The sequence below is a fragment of the Sinocyclocheilus anshuiensis genome, unplaced genomic scaffold, assembly GCF_001515605.1.
Source record: "Sinocyclocheilus anshuiensis isolate Anshui unplaced genomic scaffold, SAMN03320099.WGS_v1.1 scaffold292, whole genome shotgun sequence".
NCBI classification, from domain to species: domain Eukaryota; kingdom Metazoa; phylum Chordata; class Actinopteri; order Cypriniformes; family Cyprinidae; genus Sinocyclocheilus; species Sinocyclocheilus anshuiensis.
Genome location: NW_015555757.1, coordinates 1,844,732 through 1,860,856, shown reverse-complemented (window position 1 = coordinate 1,860,856; position 16,125 = coordinate 1,844,732). Strand labels below are relative to the sequence as shown.

The 16,125-nt window shown below is 37.5% G+C and overlaps 3 protein-coding genes across 3 annotated transcripts in view; 1 reads left to right on the top strand and 2 right to left on the bottom strand.

The window, feature by feature from the left end:
- LOC107673876 (paladin-like) overlaps nucleotides 1-7,718 on the bottom strand; it is a 20,115-nt gene extending 12,397 nt beyond the window's left edge. Inside the window, exons 1-14 of the mRNA XM_016467681.1 lie at nucleotides 7,536-7,718; nucleotides 7,051-7,236; nucleotides 6,463-6,565; nucleotides 6,114-6,293; nucleotides 5,394-5,558; nucleotides 5,110-5,270; nucleotides 4,666-4,741; nucleotides 4,003-4,154; nucleotides 3,760-3,853; nucleotides 3,491-3,595; nucleotides 3,255-3,350; nucleotides 3,007-3,141; nucleotides 2,475-2,591; nucleotides 2,192-2,371 (exon numbers count right to left, since the gene is read on the bottom strand). Of these exons, the coding sequence (XP_016323167.1) occupies nucleotides 2,192-2,371; nucleotides 2,475-2,591; nucleotides 3,007-3,141; nucleotides 3,255-3,350; nucleotides 3,491-3,595; nucleotides 3,760-3,853; nucleotides 4,003-4,154; nucleotides 4,666-4,741; nucleotides 5,110-5,270; nucleotides 5,394-5,558; nucleotides 6,114-6,293; nucleotides 6,463-6,565; nucleotides 7,051-7,236; nucleotides 7,536-7,582 (1,797 nt within the window). The 5' untranslated portion in view covers nucleotides 7,583-7,718. The remainder of the gene's footprint in view (nucleotides 1-2,191; nucleotides 2,372-2,474; nucleotides 2,592-3,006; nucleotides 3,142-3,254; nucleotides 3,351-3,490; nucleotides 3,596-3,759; nucleotides 3,854-4,002; nucleotides 4,155-4,665; nucleotides 4,742-5,109; nucleotides 5,271-5,393; nucleotides 5,559-6,113; nucleotides 6,294-6,462; nucleotides 6,566-7,050; nucleotides 7,237-7,535) is intronic.
- A 2,794-nt stretch (nucleotides 7,719-10,512) lies between these two features.
- LOC107673927 (eukaryotic translation initiation factor 4E-binding protein 2-like) lies at nucleotides 10,513-15,007 on the bottom strand. Its single transcript, XM_016467754.1, has 3 exons — nucleotides 14,691-15,007; nucleotides 13,118-13,294; nucleotides 10,513-12,933 (listed from the first exon to the last, which is right to left on the bottom strand). The coding sequence occupies exons 1-3, from the start codon at nucleotides 14,821-14,823 to the stop codon at nucleotides 12,902-12,904; spliced, it is 342 nt and encodes a 113-aa protein (XP_016323240.1). The 5' UTR covers nucleotides 14,824-15,007; the 3' UTR covers nucleotides 10,513-12,901.
- LOC107673928 (inorganic pyrophosphatase-like) overlaps nucleotides 14,157-16,125 on the top strand; it is a 6,023-nt gene continuing 4,054 nt past the window's right edge. The window contains exon 1 of the mRNA XM_016467755.1: nucleotides 14,157-14,313. Within this exon, the coding sequence (XP_016323241.1) occupies nucleotides 14,175-14,313 (139 nt within the window). The 5' untranslated portion in view covers nucleotides 14,157-14,174. The remainder of the gene's footprint in view (nucleotides 14,314-16,125) is intronic.

The following is a 16,125-nucleotide window of genomic DNA, read 5'->3' as shown; positions in this document are numbered from 1 at the left end:
TCTTCCGATGGACAAAGAGCTCCTCATTGGTGTGACAACTCTTAAACATCCTCATCTGTTTATCCTGCTCTGTAATCACCTCCAGCCATTTCTCACACCTCAGGATGTCCTGCTTCAGTGCCAACTCCATTTCCTGTGGAGACGGCCATATTGCTAAAGCTTAGGTTCTTAGATCACAGCAGCCATATTTTTGGGTGAAAATCAAAAAACTTCCATCTCACTTTCATCTTCATTTATGATGAAATCAAAAGGTACTACCTGTAACAATGTGTACCTGTAACAATGAAAAACATTTAACAAGACCTTACATGGACCAAACATTTAGTTACTCATGCAATAAAATACAAATAAAATATGGCCTAAAATAAGACGGTCACTGTGTCACAATCAGTGTTGGGCAGTAACTAGTAACTTAGTTACTGTAATAATATTACTTTTTGCAGTAACTAGTAGTGTAACTAATTACTAATAAAATTTCAGTAATAATATTACAGTTACCATCCATAAAACAGCTTAGTTACTTTTGATGCCTCGACTGATTTAAAATCCAACAATCAAATAATTCCTAGATTTATTTTCATAATTTTCACGACTTGCACATGCATGTGATGTCCCCAGTGCAGCAGGCAAGCTTGGAATATGGAAAAGCTTACATTCAGCAGATAGAAATATTGCATTATATTGATTTTGTCAGGAAAAAAAGATGATCTGAACACTAAGTTGTGGCTTTACTTTACTCTGGCATTACATCCCACCCACACTCCTCTGATCAGTATGTGGTACATTATATTACTATAATTAAAAAATCTTTTTGGAAAATTACACAGTTTCTTACAAACTTAATGAAATATAATCGTATATGGGTAACGGAGAAATGACAATTAGCTTCAAGCTACACATGACAATTAATGGGATTAATACAACACTTCTACTTGAATGTCACTATCAGTCACTATTGAGTGTTTGTAATAACTTCTGACTGCAATCCAATGTGGATTTTGGTCAAATGATGAGACAGAAATATGTTGTTAGTTATATTCTGGAAGAATTTTATGTGGAAGATTTACACAGTTACAACTACTGTGGGGCGTGAAGAAAAAGTAATGTAACTAGTAGTGTAACTAATTACTGTTGCCAGAAAGTACTAAGTAAAGTAACAATATTACTTTTGAAATGAGTAACTAGTAATGAGTAATATATTACATTCTTTGAGTAACTAGCCCAACACTGGTCACAATGTATTTACACTCCAGTGGAACCCTAATGGAACCCTAATGATTTTGCACACAGATGTATTCAGTGTTTCCTTTGTTACCAAATCAGTCTTTTTGAACGAATCATTTAAGTGAACGTACGTTCTCATTCACTTGCATAAACCGACTCATGGTAATTTTAATAAAGGATAATAATTTTGGTTGACTCAGCATTTTTTTTATTAACTAACTGACTCAATGACAAAAGTTTGGGTCAGTATGATTTTTTTAATAAATTAATTATTAAACACTTTTATTAAGCAAGTGGGCATTAAATCGATGAAAATTGACAATAAAAGCATTTATAATTCTATTTCAAATAAATTCTGTTCTTTTTAACTTTTTATTTAAAAATTAAGTAACACAGCTGTTTGATAATAATACGAAATGTTTTTGAGCACCAAATCAGCATACTAGAATGATTTCTAAAGGACGCTGACGACTGAAGTAATGGCTGCTGAAAATTCAGCTTTGCCATCACAGGAACAGAAAACAGTTATTTTAAATTGTAATAATATTTCACAATTGCAGTTTTTGCTATATTTCTGATCAAATAAATGCAGTCTTGGTAAGCATAAGAGGCTTCCTTCAAAAACATAAAAAAATCTTATCAACTCTAAACTTTTGTAACAGTGTATCACAGTATAACTATATATATCTATGGACATAATCTGTTACATATCTTTTTGGTAAACAGAATTGAGTCACTTGGATGAATCAGAATCCGTACCACTATGCATTTCAAAGACACATGATATGTTGCCGATAGCTTATACTGCACACTGCATTTAACTTTTTTTATGTGCTGCATTGTACATTGCACACACTATGCAAGCTGTACCTACAACAAATTCGTCCGGCCCAGTCATATACAGTAACTGAAAGACTACCCTCTTCAATTCCATTTAAGAACAGATCTGCCCTGGACAGAATTGCACCTGGAGCTTCTGTGGATGTTGAACACAGACTGGAATAGGCTGTTCCAGACAGCCTGGCTCTCGTGGGGTGAACATTTGTCCGTTTGCCTCCAGCACAAGCTCCTCCTGCAGATTCAGCCAGAGAATTGTAGAGTGCCCTCGCCTCTGGTCTGTCAGGTAGGACATCACGACAGCCAGAGCCTGACATGGGCACAAACAAGCTTTGATTATTTATTATATGACTTTACAGACAGCCACAATTTAGGAGCTTGGGCTGCTGAAATGAGCTTTAGAAAGGATTTACCTCAGAGTTTGGCTGGGCCATCCCATATAGAGCCATTTTGGAAACACGTCTGAAATTGGCCACTTTCATCTCCTTGGCTGTACTGAGCAGATCTGTCGCTAAAAACTGACTGGACACCTTTCAAAAAAATTGAAGATATTATGTGCATAATGTGCATGCCTATGGGAGAATCTGCTGAGCTGCAGGAGGAGGAGGTCACAGCTCGACTCTGATAAGAGCAGGGCTAGAAAGACTGGCATATCAGATATAATCAGGGAAGAAAAGGACTATTCAAGGATAAAGTAAAAAAAAACTATAACCTGGTGCATATGAACATACACTAGTATAACTATGTAATTGTTATCTGTTATAATATATAATTTCTACGTCATAACAGCAAACACAAAACATTTCCTTAAAGTACTGTACGGTTCCCCTTTGGCTATGTTTTAGGGAAGGCACTTCCTAACACTCTAGGAACTTTTTTTTAATGTTTTAGGATTTCTATAACCATAAACTAATGTTCTGGGAACCAGAAATGGTTCACTCTTACCAGAACTCGAATCCCATCAGTTATAAGGCTGGCTGGTGCTGAGAGTTCAGAGCTATCCATGCTGGCCAGCAGCCTGTAGATCCAAGCGTTCATACACAGCCACTGACTGAAGCTCTGAGGAAATGCCTGTGGATACTACAGAGATAGAGATACAGCAGACAATGGAAAAATTATTAAAATAATGGCATATACTGACAAAAATAACTGCTTTTAAATATAATAATATGGTAGCATATAGTCAGCAATACCTGATCGTGAAGATATGCATTAAATACTAGTAGGTACACATAGCGTTCAAGACTTTGCAGTGTTCTTTGCAGGAAATAGCCTTTTGTGCTGTTTCCCTGCAAACAAAAAAATGTTAATGACACAAATGTCACAAATATGTGACCTTCATTTAACAAAACGCTCATTTTTACATTAAAGCAACCATTTTATAGCAGTTTGACAACATGGACACAAGAATGTTTCAGTCGGGACTTACTTGAATCTGGTAATCTTCGCCAGTGCCTTCAAGATTCAGTTTGTTTTCATACACAGCATCTTTTATATTATGCATCTCAGAGCACATGGCAATAGCATCATCAACCTGTGGCATATATACATAAAAAAACACTTGGTTTATGTAAAACTATTCATTCAATAAATCGTAATATGGTATATATTTTTTAAGTCTCAGTTTCTATTTATTTGAAAGCAATCGGACTATTTCATGAACCAAGACTTTTACAAACATCTTTAATACATTCTAACCTCATCAAGGACTTGTTGACCTTTAGGTAGGCGACTGATTAGCAACTCAATCACTTGGAAATCCAATTTGTGTTCACTCTTCTGTATTTCTTGCCTGTGAAAGAGATGAAAAGTAAATAAAACTTAAACAGAGAAAGGACCTTAAAACACAACATTACCACAGTAGAGTGTTATTAATCAAGTAATGCTTTTCTTTGAGAAGGTAAACAGTAATTGAAATTGCACTAACACTGTACCATGTACCTGGGGCTCTCTGATGCCCCCTGCAGGTGATGGAAGACTATGGCTCCCAGGATTAAGCCAAGATTGGTGCGTCCCACCCCCACCTGGCAGCTGAAAAGCAGTGCAGGCAGAGGTCTGGAGCTGTCCCGCATCAAAGAGAGGTTTGGGGTCTCCTGGTGGACACAAAGGTGGGTAAATTTGTAAAAGCACATTGTCCAAACTAAAGGAATCCAAGTGAATAACATAATGATTTAGCACAATATACATGTCTGTATATATTTCTGTAACCTCAAACAAGAACACACATTAATTTTTGGCTGTCAAACTCTGATCAAGGGAAAATGAAATCAAGATGGAAAAGATGAAGAAACTGGAATAAAAAAATCTTGCCGTTTCCTGATCATGAGTGGATACCTGAAATCATTTTTCATGGTCTTAAGTTAACATTTATAACTTTTGTCTGTGTTAATACGGTTTTCAAAGATTGATGTTACAGGTGACTGTGAAATATAAATATGGTTTGCTGGCTAGCGCTGGGTTTAAAGTTCTGGGTTCTTGCGATGAATTATTGGTTCAGTGACACAAATCATCAGATATAAATAAACCAGAGCTCACACAGAGTTATTTTAAACTTAGAAAGTAGAGGGAGAAAAAAAAGATATATAATATTCATGGAGATCTTACCCTGAGTATATTAACAAAGGCATCAAATGTCTCCTCCAGTGGGGCCCCTTCCATAGGGAGCGGCAATCTGTAATATCTAAATTCATCAAAATTTGTCATTAAACAATACACAGAACTAAAAGAATCTAAAATGTAAGATTAATTTTGATTCATATATGCATGTTTTTGTTCATCTATGGACACTACTTTTCGCCAGGGGTTAATTTACAACAGATTTTGTTTAGATTTTTGTTTTTTGTTTGAAAATTCAGTTTAGCCATCACAGGAATAAACTTTTAAAATATATTAAAATTCAAATTGTAATAATATTTAACAATATTACATTTTATTGTATTTTTTATCAAATAAATGCAACCTTGGTGAGCATAAGAAATTTCTTTCAAAAGCATAAAAAAGCTATGCTTTAAAATAGATTTTATTCTGTCATAAAATATGAGGAATTACCTGTGCAGTGGTTGAATGAAAAGTGGTCTTTTGTAGACCTCCTCAGTGACATGAATGTCCTCCTCTGACAGAATCTGAACCTGCTGAGGTTCATCTTTAAAATGCTCAATGTCATTATAGACATAGAACATATTTTCACTCAGCTTTGCAAAGTCACACAACTGGAGAAAATATCAGAGAATTAAAACCTGACATGGAACAGACACAGTGACCTCTTTCAACATTTCACCATAAAAGGATGGCAAGCGATCAACTTATACAACTAGTTCTGCTCTATAACAGACCTCTTTCCGGATGGAGAGCTCTATTTTCTCTGGGCTGAGCTCTCTGTCTAGGTCATGCAGGTTCTCATGTAGGTTCTCTCTTCCTCTGGGAGTGTACGGAATAAAGTCTCCATCTGAATGGAAGAAGACCACTGGTTCCTCCCTCACACAGATGAAAATCACCTCCTGTTCACATATTTTGTGGGATAAACAGCAATTAACCTGATATCATTATTTGAAGGTCTATCTGCTGAAAATATGGTAGTCAAGGTGGTCAAGACCTCTGAGACGGGACAGATCAAAATCACAATTTTACAGGATAATACAGACATTTGATTGTTTCAAACCAGTTACTTCACATGCTACACTCTTAAAAATAAAGGTTATTTACTGGCATAAATGGTTCTATGAAAAACCTTTAATATTCATGGAATCAATCCATTGCACAAAACTTTCTTTAGATTATAAAAATGTTCTCCACACTTAAAAAAAATGGTTCTTAACTGTTCACTGACAGGTTCTTTGGTGAACCCAAAATGGTTTGTTCTATGGCATTGCTGCAAATGGTTCCTATTTTTAAGAGTGTAGGTTAATTTTATGCTACATAATAACATAATAGCTAACAAATCTAATAGTTCTTAAAGGAAAAAAATGTAATAGGACCCCAAAGTGAACTGTATTCATGGAAAGTGCCTCACTGCCTTTCATCCTACTCGGCAAGGAATAGAAGCACTCACTGACCTCACAGCCGTCAATCTGCAATCTCTGGAGGACCTGTTTGAAACCATTCAGGCTAGGTTGGCCCATTCCAAAAAGGGGGTAGTTTCCCTTGACCTTGCGGAAGTTGGGGGCCCCATGGATGTTTGTAGTATTTAAGACATCAGCTCTATTGTATACATCCTGTACCATAAAAAACTCCCCCTGGACAATATAAAAGCAAGTCATAAAACTTATTTCATCGTAAATGACAAGAAATTTCCATAATTGATCTACATTTCCTGCTCATTACTGCATTTTCCATTACATCTCCAGGCTTTTTCAAGTATTAAGCTCTAAATATTTAGTTTAAATCTCAAAAAGTGAAACATACCAGCACTAGGTAGTGCTCCGGCAACAGGTCAGATATCCTTCCCATTGAGTAGTTGGCAGATTGGATCTTGTCATGAATCTGAAACTCTTCCCTGCAGTTATTTCTGTATAGAGACAAAACTCATAACATCTATCAAAATGTCATACATGAAAAACCCACAACTGATAATACATTGTCTCGTCCCTTAACGGGATGGAAAGGAGATGATAATTCTGTCATAATTTACTCACCCTCCACTTTATAAACCTGTTTGAGGTTCTTTCTTCTGTTGAGAGCAAAAGATATTTTAAAGCAACCAAAAGGTTGAATTCCATAGTATTTTTTTTTCATACTATGGAAGTCAATGGCTACTGTCAACTGTTTGGTTACCAAAATTCTTCAAAATATCTTCTTTTGTGTTGCAGGTTTGGAACAACTTGATGGTGAGTAAACATTTTTGGGTGAACTATCCCTTTAAGTGAAAGTGAGGTTGTTGACGGTATCTACAGTAGTTTTCTCTCAAAGAGTAACACACAGGCGTGACATTTTGTGCATATAAGGGCCCTTATGGCCAGTTTTAAAAAGCATCATGTTGCACTTGTCACTTACGTGATGACAACAGGGGCCACCTTGTTTGTGATGATGGATTTGGCTTTGCTGTTGCGAATGTTCACCGACTGTAGTGAGCGTCTGTGCTCAGCCATGACGTTCCCTTGGTGATCGGCCTGGTGTGTAGGTGCAAACGGAGCAGCCTGGGAAGTTGCACTGGCACTCGTACCCATAATCTGCACAGAGCTGGAATGAGGATTTATACTGTGACTAATATAAAGTAAACAGGCAGACATGTTAGTCATTTTACATGGGGTTATTTCTAACATTTGCACTTTTTAAAGAGCCAGATGCACTTTGTGCTGCAATACCACAGAGATTCAATTTCATGGAACCCCAACACATGTAATGCACAACAAAACCTCCAAATAAAACACATTATTGAAGCTTTGAATGTGTTCTACAGACCTAAAAGTATGTAAGACTATCAAATGTGCATGTGCATAGCATCTCTGTCATATTTGATTGTTAAATGAATGGCTTACGGTCTCACAGCTGTGCCGCGTGTGGTCACATCCTTTGGTTTTTGCATCTTAGTTTCAGCAAGGGTTCAGGTCTCTCTTTAAGTGTAAATCCTGTCAACACGAAATCAGTTTCCTGTTGCTAGCAGAATCTTAACATAAAAAGCCTTTTGTTTTAACCTCAACAACCACTGCTTAAGATTTGCTAATCGCTTTTCTTCTCTTTCTCGCTCAGTGCCTCTCTGGTTCTCTTCTCACAGTGACAGGATAGCCGTTCTAACCCTTCTGGGGGCAACAAAGAAATACAGTACATCTGGCAACCAGACGACAGTGTGGGCGGCTCCAGACATTCACAGGAACAGCCCATGCAAAGGCCATGATACAAAAAGCCAAAAGTGAGAGAAAGTGCAAGATTAAAGATTTCTGATGCCTTTGAATCTACTGAAATCTGAAAGTGTTTGAAGTCAGAATTATGAAGCCAATTGAATCTCCTCCATGCATTGCAGCGATAATGCAGTTAATTAAACAAATCCTGTTTTTTCCCCTCCTCCTTCATAAGATCAAGTTTGTGCCAGAGAGATATCACTGGGAAATATATGATAGCTCTGTGAATGTCATTAGGACATCCCTGCCTTGTTTATATAACTGGCTGGTCTATTGAATGTTTGGGATACTGAGTCACTGGCACCAAGAGCAATGCTTCCCTTTTCCGGGGCTTGATTTAAATTCCAGTTGTGTCTGAGTATCACGGTCACAGAACAAAAAACAACAACAAAAAATCTCTAAATATGGATGGGAAAGGCCCCGGGATGCATTTGTACCACGCTGCACAGATCATTGCACAGATATGCAGTGAGTGGGAGTGACCAGTGATTGGCACATCCTTGTTCAGGCTGAGAAATGAGGAGTTTAAAAACGACCGCAATGTTTTGTTCATGCGTGTTAAGCTTTCAATCAACACATTCAGAATCTGAAAATACTGAAACAACTGAGTTACAATCATAAGTGTCTGTGTAACAATTACATACACTGCAACACAGTTTTTAAAATGCATATGTGAGTCAAACCAGGCCCTAAAAAATAAATAAAAAATAAATAAAAATCAAGATTTTCTCTGAACAACTAATAACTTTTGCTAATAATAATTTAAAAAATATTGTATTATCCTAAGTAAATGTCAAATTATTGTAAATTAGTTAATTCACTAATTTTGCCATGTTTTCAATTCTTCGTGCCACAGCCTGAGATTTTCATTTGTTTATTGATGGCTTTCGTGGCAACTGTATCAGTCAAATGATGTCTTCATTTGGCCATTAATAAAATGAACTATAGAATATTTGCAAATAAAGAATATTTTATATATTATTCAGTGACTATTTCTGCATATTACATTGATACGCCAGGAGGTGGCGAGTGAGAATGCATGGAATCATCCACTCAACCGATTCGTTCAAATTAACAGTATTATGTGGCTTCGTTTGGAACTACTTTCGTTGTTCGTTTCGAAGTAAAAAAAAAAAAAAGCTGACAACATAGTGTCTAAAAAGCAATACTCTAACTTACTTTAACTTGATTAAACTGTTCTATAAAAACAATATCCCATTCTCTATCCATTTTGTTTCACAATGTTCTGAGAGTTCATGTAAATCAGCTCTTGTACACTTAGTAGCCTAAGTACATGCCCACCACCAGCACTTCACAGGATGCTGACTAATAAGAGAATCAAACTTAGCTACGCCAAGCTAAATGTAAGTCAAAAAGACATAATTGTACACTTAATAGAGCAAATATTTCTACCGTGAAGCAAAGACAAGGTAATAGTGAAAGTAAATATCATAAACGTTACCTCACCTGGATACCTGCTCTCTCAGACACCTGTCAGGCCTTGAGAGAGGCAATGAAACGTAGAAGACGACCGAGACCACTTCACACTCATCTTGAGTCCTGTCAATTAATGTCCCTCACTGGTCCAAAGACATGCAGTCAGGTGTCAATCCATAAGAGCGAGTCTCTCAACATAGAGCAGTGCAGATGGATGAGGAGAGGAGGAGAGATGGCCACCTCCCACTTTCAGCTGCCTCTTTCACTGGCAATAAATGTTATGGAAGAGGAGGATGATGGTGGGTGGATTTTCATCTTTTCAGCAGTTAGTAACAGCTCCATCTCCCAGCAACGGTGCGGCTGTCATGCCTGAAATGTTGAAAAGCCTGCGATGTGGGGGTCGGAGTATGAATAAACTGACAGATAAGTTTAAACAGTACGATTTTAATAATATTCTGGATTAGCAAGACTTGATTTTCTTGTAATGGTGATAATAGTTCATCGCAATGTCTCAAACTCAAGTTATTGCATATTGCAGAGGGTAATTTTGCTCACTGGCGGCCAAGTTCTTAATTTTCACCACTGCCACTGGTGTCGAATGTCTTTCATTGCATTGAAAATAGCCTCTGCTTGAACTGCTGGTGTGAAGTGGACACATTGTGTTGCCATTGAGTTTCCAAGCAACTAAACTCTCTTCATGAGGCATTCATGTACTGCAATAAGGGCTTCTAGAACTCCCCCTTTAGTATAACAGTTTAGCATTTACAAAACCGGAGCCGGTGTTCTAACGATTTGTGCTACCCTGTCAGATTTTGCTACCTCCCATTAAAACAGATGGTAGCATAATTCGATAGCGAAAAGTGCTACCTATCAGATTTTGCTTCCAGCATTATATTAATAAGGTGTGAGGCTTTATTAACATGTACACCTACCCTTACAGTAGGATAAATAGTGTTAGTAGCATAATCTGATAGGTAGCGTTATTTGTCAGAACACCGGAACTAATTTACAGAGGACCATAATCTTTATTTTTATTTTGCATTCATAAAACTAAGAGCTGCACACTTTTACCCTACTACTCCATCCAGCGGCAAACCCTAGTATTTCAAACTCAACATATTGTTTACATGACATTCAAGCAAAATGCACAAGCATTTGGCAGAGAAGACAAACAGAGAAGTTGATATCAAGGAACTTTTATTGATCTTGCTGTAACAATGTCCACTGGCATTGGCCAGTAAAAATTCAACTGAACAGGGTCTCAAAGAGGAAAGAAAATACAGTTTCCAATTTATGCCACATTAGATCAAACTTTCATCCTAAATCCCATTGAAGAGCTAAATGCATTTCTGAAAGTTTCTGAGACCTGGGGAAAGTATGAAGAAAAAGTAAGCAGTGATCGTTTAAAAAAAAAACTAAAATAACCAAACGTCCATATTTCAGAGTTGAAACAAGCTGGGATTAGACAAATCTATTACAGAAGGCCAGTATATCAAGTTCCCTTTACTGTACATCATTATTACTTTAATATGACTTTTAGAAAAGTCTATCAATCAAACCGGAAATGAAAATGTGCATCTAATTGCCAAGGATATCACCAGTATTGAATATTTCATAGAAAGTTAACTGCAACCGATCAAAGTCAAACCTAAACCGTGTTTATTTTAACCAATCCATTACCATTACAATATTACACTGCTGTATTGGCAAAACTTCCCATCTCTGTAAGAAAGTAAATAATAACATGTTTCCAAAAATATAATGTTTTCTAGTAAAACATAGCAATATTTGATCTTTTCCTAAACTTGAGAGTTGGAAAGAAATCAAACAGAAAGGAACTGATCCACTATTTAAGGTATGAAAGGGAACAGTATTTGACACAGCTGCTCAGCTTAGTAAAGTAAGGCATGGATACAGAGGCTAAGCACAAGAGATCACTGTGAGAGAAAAAAAAACTGTGCTTCAGAGAATGACTGGAGCACAGAAAGACAATTAAAGTCATGAGAATAAGTCTTATCCTCTTTAAGTCACTTTGTTTGGATAATCTCTTTGCTTAATTCTCTTTCAATATTAATCAAACCTTCTCGTCTTCCACAAGATTTGGCATCCCCCAAAAAAAGAAAAAAACTCAACATTTAAATGATCTGACATGTGAACTAAACTAGACTAAGAAGCAGGACCAAAAGAACATGCATAGAAGAGCATTGGAAAGATTCAATTCAAGTTTTCAAGATGTTTGATCTGAATGAAAATATGAATGTCTGGTCACTACAAAACTATCCATCTTTAAACATTGTGTGGCTGTGAGACAGACAATAGTAAAATGACCAAAACAACACTTCAGTGCTTTCCTACCTTTGATTTGATTATCAAGGTTCATAAGGTTTGTAGTAATCGGAAAGTGACAGTAGATGTCACAGCTGATATTAATGTTAAATATTCACCGTGCCATTTCTCCCATGAAAGGAGCCGTAAGATGTGTACTTATTAGGTACATAATGCAAGTGATTCCTGAGACCAGCTCTCTTTTTGTCATCGTTTTATAAAGTATCTTAAACCCTTGATCAGTTCAACAGTACTTGGTAATGTCTACCTTTAACCAGAGAGTGTGAATTCAGAGCCGATGTTGACGCTTCAAGTGTCTCGCCATGCAAAGGTAGGTACAAATCACACTGTTAACAGGACAAATCTGAACAGAAACATTCTCTCTGACCAAAAGTAAACGTTTGGTCATTCAAAATTGCAATCAGATATCATTACTTAACTTAAATTTAACCTGCTAAAAGGGCTAAAGTAAATTAGAAGGCTATGGACTGAAATGCAAATTTTGGGGTAGTTCTAAATAAAACTAGAAAATTTGTTTGGCATCGTGATCCTATATAAAGTAGTAATTAAGGTCTGTGGTCTGTTTTTGGCCAATTCTATAAAACAATTTTTCTGAGCTGAACAAATACCTGAAAAAAAAAAATCAACTGTTTTAACTGATATAAAAGACTTGGAATGAATATAGAATCCTTTCATTTTTAAAATCAAAACTGTGGTGATAATCCTGCTGTCCCTTTTAAATAAAACTAAATGGATGGAAAAAAAAAACAAAAACTTACATTTGCGAGGACATGTACATACAGATAACTGCATTTCCTGACTTGAGTGCAAATCAGTTTACATGTGAACCAAGTAGACTACATTAAGGGTATCAACTGGAACAGTGTACAGTGAACAATCAGCAGTAAATTTCTGATGGCTGATTTGTTTATGAGTCTATTACAGTAAATTGGTAGCATATCCGGGCACTTGCAATACAGAATTTTTCCCTTGCTCTGTGAGTTAAGCAAGTACAGCTGATGGAAGCCCTGAAACCTAAACGAAAAGAGCTCAACAGGCTCACAGGTTAACTTTCAGGGCTCCAGCAGCCCCACTGGGCAAACTTTTGTCATTTATCCCCATGATTATGCAGCACCCAGCAGCTAGAGAGAGCTAAAGGAGAGGGCTCACGACATTGGTTTCTACAAGCCAAGCCACTGGCACACAGGTACCAGGTAATTAATCTTCAAGTTGGTTCCTCTTCTTTAGATGTCCATCTCAAACTGAGCATCTTCACCTGCAACACACAAAAAAACCCATCATTTGCATCATGCATGACCACTAAAAGAGAATAGTGTGAGCTAACACTAGTCTAGCCCTCCAACCAGACCCATTACTGTTTGTGTACATAAGATGATCGAGCAGAAAGCAGGGAGGTTCCAGTGGAAACAGTTCCAGTTCAGTCAGTTTTAAAGACCAACCTTGCCCTGGCTTGGCATCATGGTTGTTGATGTTTTTAGCCTCATTCCTCTTGTTTTCATTCAGGACGTTCTTGCTTGTCACTCCTGGGATAACCGGCAGGTGTGCTGGTGGAGTCTGGGCGATGGGTGAGTTACGCCGGTCTAACAGGAACTTGCGATCATAGATTATTCGAGTTCCTGCATTGTCATTATAAACAAACTGTTATGAGCCAGTTTTATTACATAACTACCAGCCTGCATAAAATTTCATAATCCTGAAGCAATCTGACACATTTCCTTTTGCGTTACAAAGAAGAAAACAGGTCATATGGGATTGAAACCAACAAGAGGATGAGTAAATTATGACAATTGAGTGAATTTTCCCTTTAATGATGATCATATGCCTTAGAAATGTGAAACAGACATTACTATGACACATTTTTAATGCTGTTGAAATCACAAAGATGATTAATGTGACCAATTTAGTATCAGTGGTCACAACAAACAATAATCTAATTCTTTAAACAGTATAATGCCCCGATGAAACCCAAAAGCACAACAACAGTAATGACTGACAGCAATCAAGATCACAAATGGTAGGGTGTATACTGCTACACGTGCCGGTGTAGTGCCGAAATTTGCACCCTGCCAGATTATGCACCCCCTAATATTGGTAGGTTTAGGAGTTGGTGTGAGGGAGGGGTTAGGATTAGGGGTGGTTCTGGGATTAGGCAACCAGGTAGCGACTTCAACGAGGGGGTGCATAATCTGGCAGGGGTGCAGAATTCGGCACAACACCGGTCTCTGTAGAACTCGTTAGAAAATAAAGGTAAGACTTGACCAGGCTGTAAAACCAGCTTAAACCAGCCAAGAGCAGCAAAACAGCTTAGGGGTTTAGGCTTAGGGTTTTAGGTGCAAATATACAAAACTGCCTTTGAACACATAAAAATTAACCGCATTAAAAGTGTGATATTTCACATTTCTTTTTACAAGACCTAGCACTGTCACTGTCTATCACTGCCGATTCACAAATCAGATGCACACACAGTAGGTCTTTTGCGCAGTTCAGTCTCTGCGCATGCGCGATTTCCTCAAGCCAGTCGCTGCTGTCCTTTTTACACACATCCTACCGGAATCAATACACAGAGCGCACAATATGAGTTTCTCCATTGAAGGAAGAGGAAACCCTAACACTTTGAGTTATAGGCTTTATTTCAGTAAGTATGAATCCTGTTCTTCAAGGATTGGTGATGAGGCGGCGCTGTTTTTGTTTTGAACTACATGGCTGTGTCTCAAAAGCCTAGTAAACTGCCTTCCTAGTAGGCAACATATTTTGGTCATCGTCGATTTAAACCTCTCGACAGTTTGAGCGCTATTAGACTGTCTACATGCAAACTAACTAACCGTTCCTACGACCCCTAAAATACTGTCTAAGCAGGCTAAACACTAGGTTTTGAGACACAGCCTTTTATGTGGTTACGGCTTCCTGGCCAACACAGGCCACTTAACATTAGACGGTCTCCATGTAAACAACAGGCAAACGGCTGCAGATATAAGCCTGGACGTACAGCACACGTCTCTGGCGGGGTATTACCTCCCGGGGTGGTGGAGAATAAAGTGCCTCCGGGAGTGGTGCAATAGTCTTGAGGTAGCTGCGTTGACTCGTTGATCAGCACCGTCCTGGTCGGGATGGCCCTGCTCTCACTAAACTGACGACTGGACGACATTGTACTTGCTTCGGGTGCTAATCAGAGTCGAGCAATAAGTTTTCCCGATGGAAGGCAAAAACCTCGGGCCCTTTTCCCTCGTTTCTTATCTCTTTGCCAAGGCTTTCTTAACGTTCAGCTCGTCCTCCCAGCCGTCAGCACCGTCCTCTCCCTCCGCCAGGCAGGAAGCGAAGAGCGCTGGAAGGATATGACGTCCAGGGAGAATTGCGTCGCACAAACGCCCACCTCGCGAAACGTCATTATTGTCATTTTAATATTCAGTACAGAAATACAGAAATCATTCTAATATGATGACTTGGTGCTCAAGAAATATATATATATATATATATAGTCTGTTCATTGAATTAAGATGAAAGGGGCTGGGCCGCAAGTCCCACGTGTCGCTTTTCCTCGCGTTATTTATGACCTAAAACCTAATCAAATTAATAAATGTAATGATTTTACGAATTAAGCTGATATTCTGTTCATAAAATGTATTTTATTGTCTGATTAATTGTAGCTTTGTGCAAAGTTATTTTGATATTCGGTTCATAAAGTTTATTTTATTGTCTGATTAATTGTAGCTAAGGGTAATATGTTATCATTAACAAACAGTGCAACATTTGTTTGCATTGTTGGTATAACCTAAGCTCGTTAAAATGTGTAATTGAAGGACGGGTGAATACAAGGTTGCTCATAGCATAGCATAGCTTTCACAAATTATCATAGAATATCTTTTTTTTTTCTGTTATACTGTCTACATTGTCAAAAATGATTTCAGGTGAATAAAATATAAAGTTAGTAAAGCATATATATTGGACAATTTTCCACAAAACTGGGTGTGTTTTGTTTATTTTAGTTGCCACCTGTGCATTAGACATCTCACCCTTAGCAGCAGCATGAAGTTACCTGCTCAAGTAACACGATTGACAAGTTATATGCACACAAGGCATGATCATTATCATTAACCTTGCAGTTTAAAGCAATAATTCACTGAAACATAAAAATTCTGTCATCACTGATGCAATAAAGCTGGCTTTCTTCTTTGGAACACCTAGTCAGAAGTTGTGCAGAATATCTCAGTTGCTTTCTTTGAACATGAATAGTGGTGTGATGAATTCTGTTATGTTTTGGTTTATTTGATAGTTCTGCTTCCAAAAAGTCAATAAATGCTTCAGAACATACAATTAAATAAAGTTTAAGTGCCTGAGCTTGACCAGAACACATTTCTGAAAGTCTGGTATACTCTTTTATAGAAATACTTCATTAAATTATCACACAGGCATGTTCATTTTTCTCACTTTAAAAAATAATAAAAACTTT

What these genes read in the sequence shown, in the direction of transcription:
- LOC107673927 (XM_016467754.1), bottom strand. Translation starts at nt 14,823, where the DNA reads ATGTCGTCCAGTCGTCAGTTTAGTGAGAGCAGGGCCATCCCGACCAGG. An exon ending in ATTCTCCACCACCCCGGGAG is followed by an intron (nt 13,295 to 14,690) that starts GTAATACCCCGC and finishes ATGACAATGCAG; the next exon opens with GAACTCGAATAATCTATGAT. An exon ending in TGATGCCAAGCCAGGGCAAG is followed by an intron (nt 12,934 to 13,117) that starts GTTGGTCTTTAA and finishes TGTGTGTTGCAG; the next exon opens with GTGAAGATGCTCAGTTTGAG.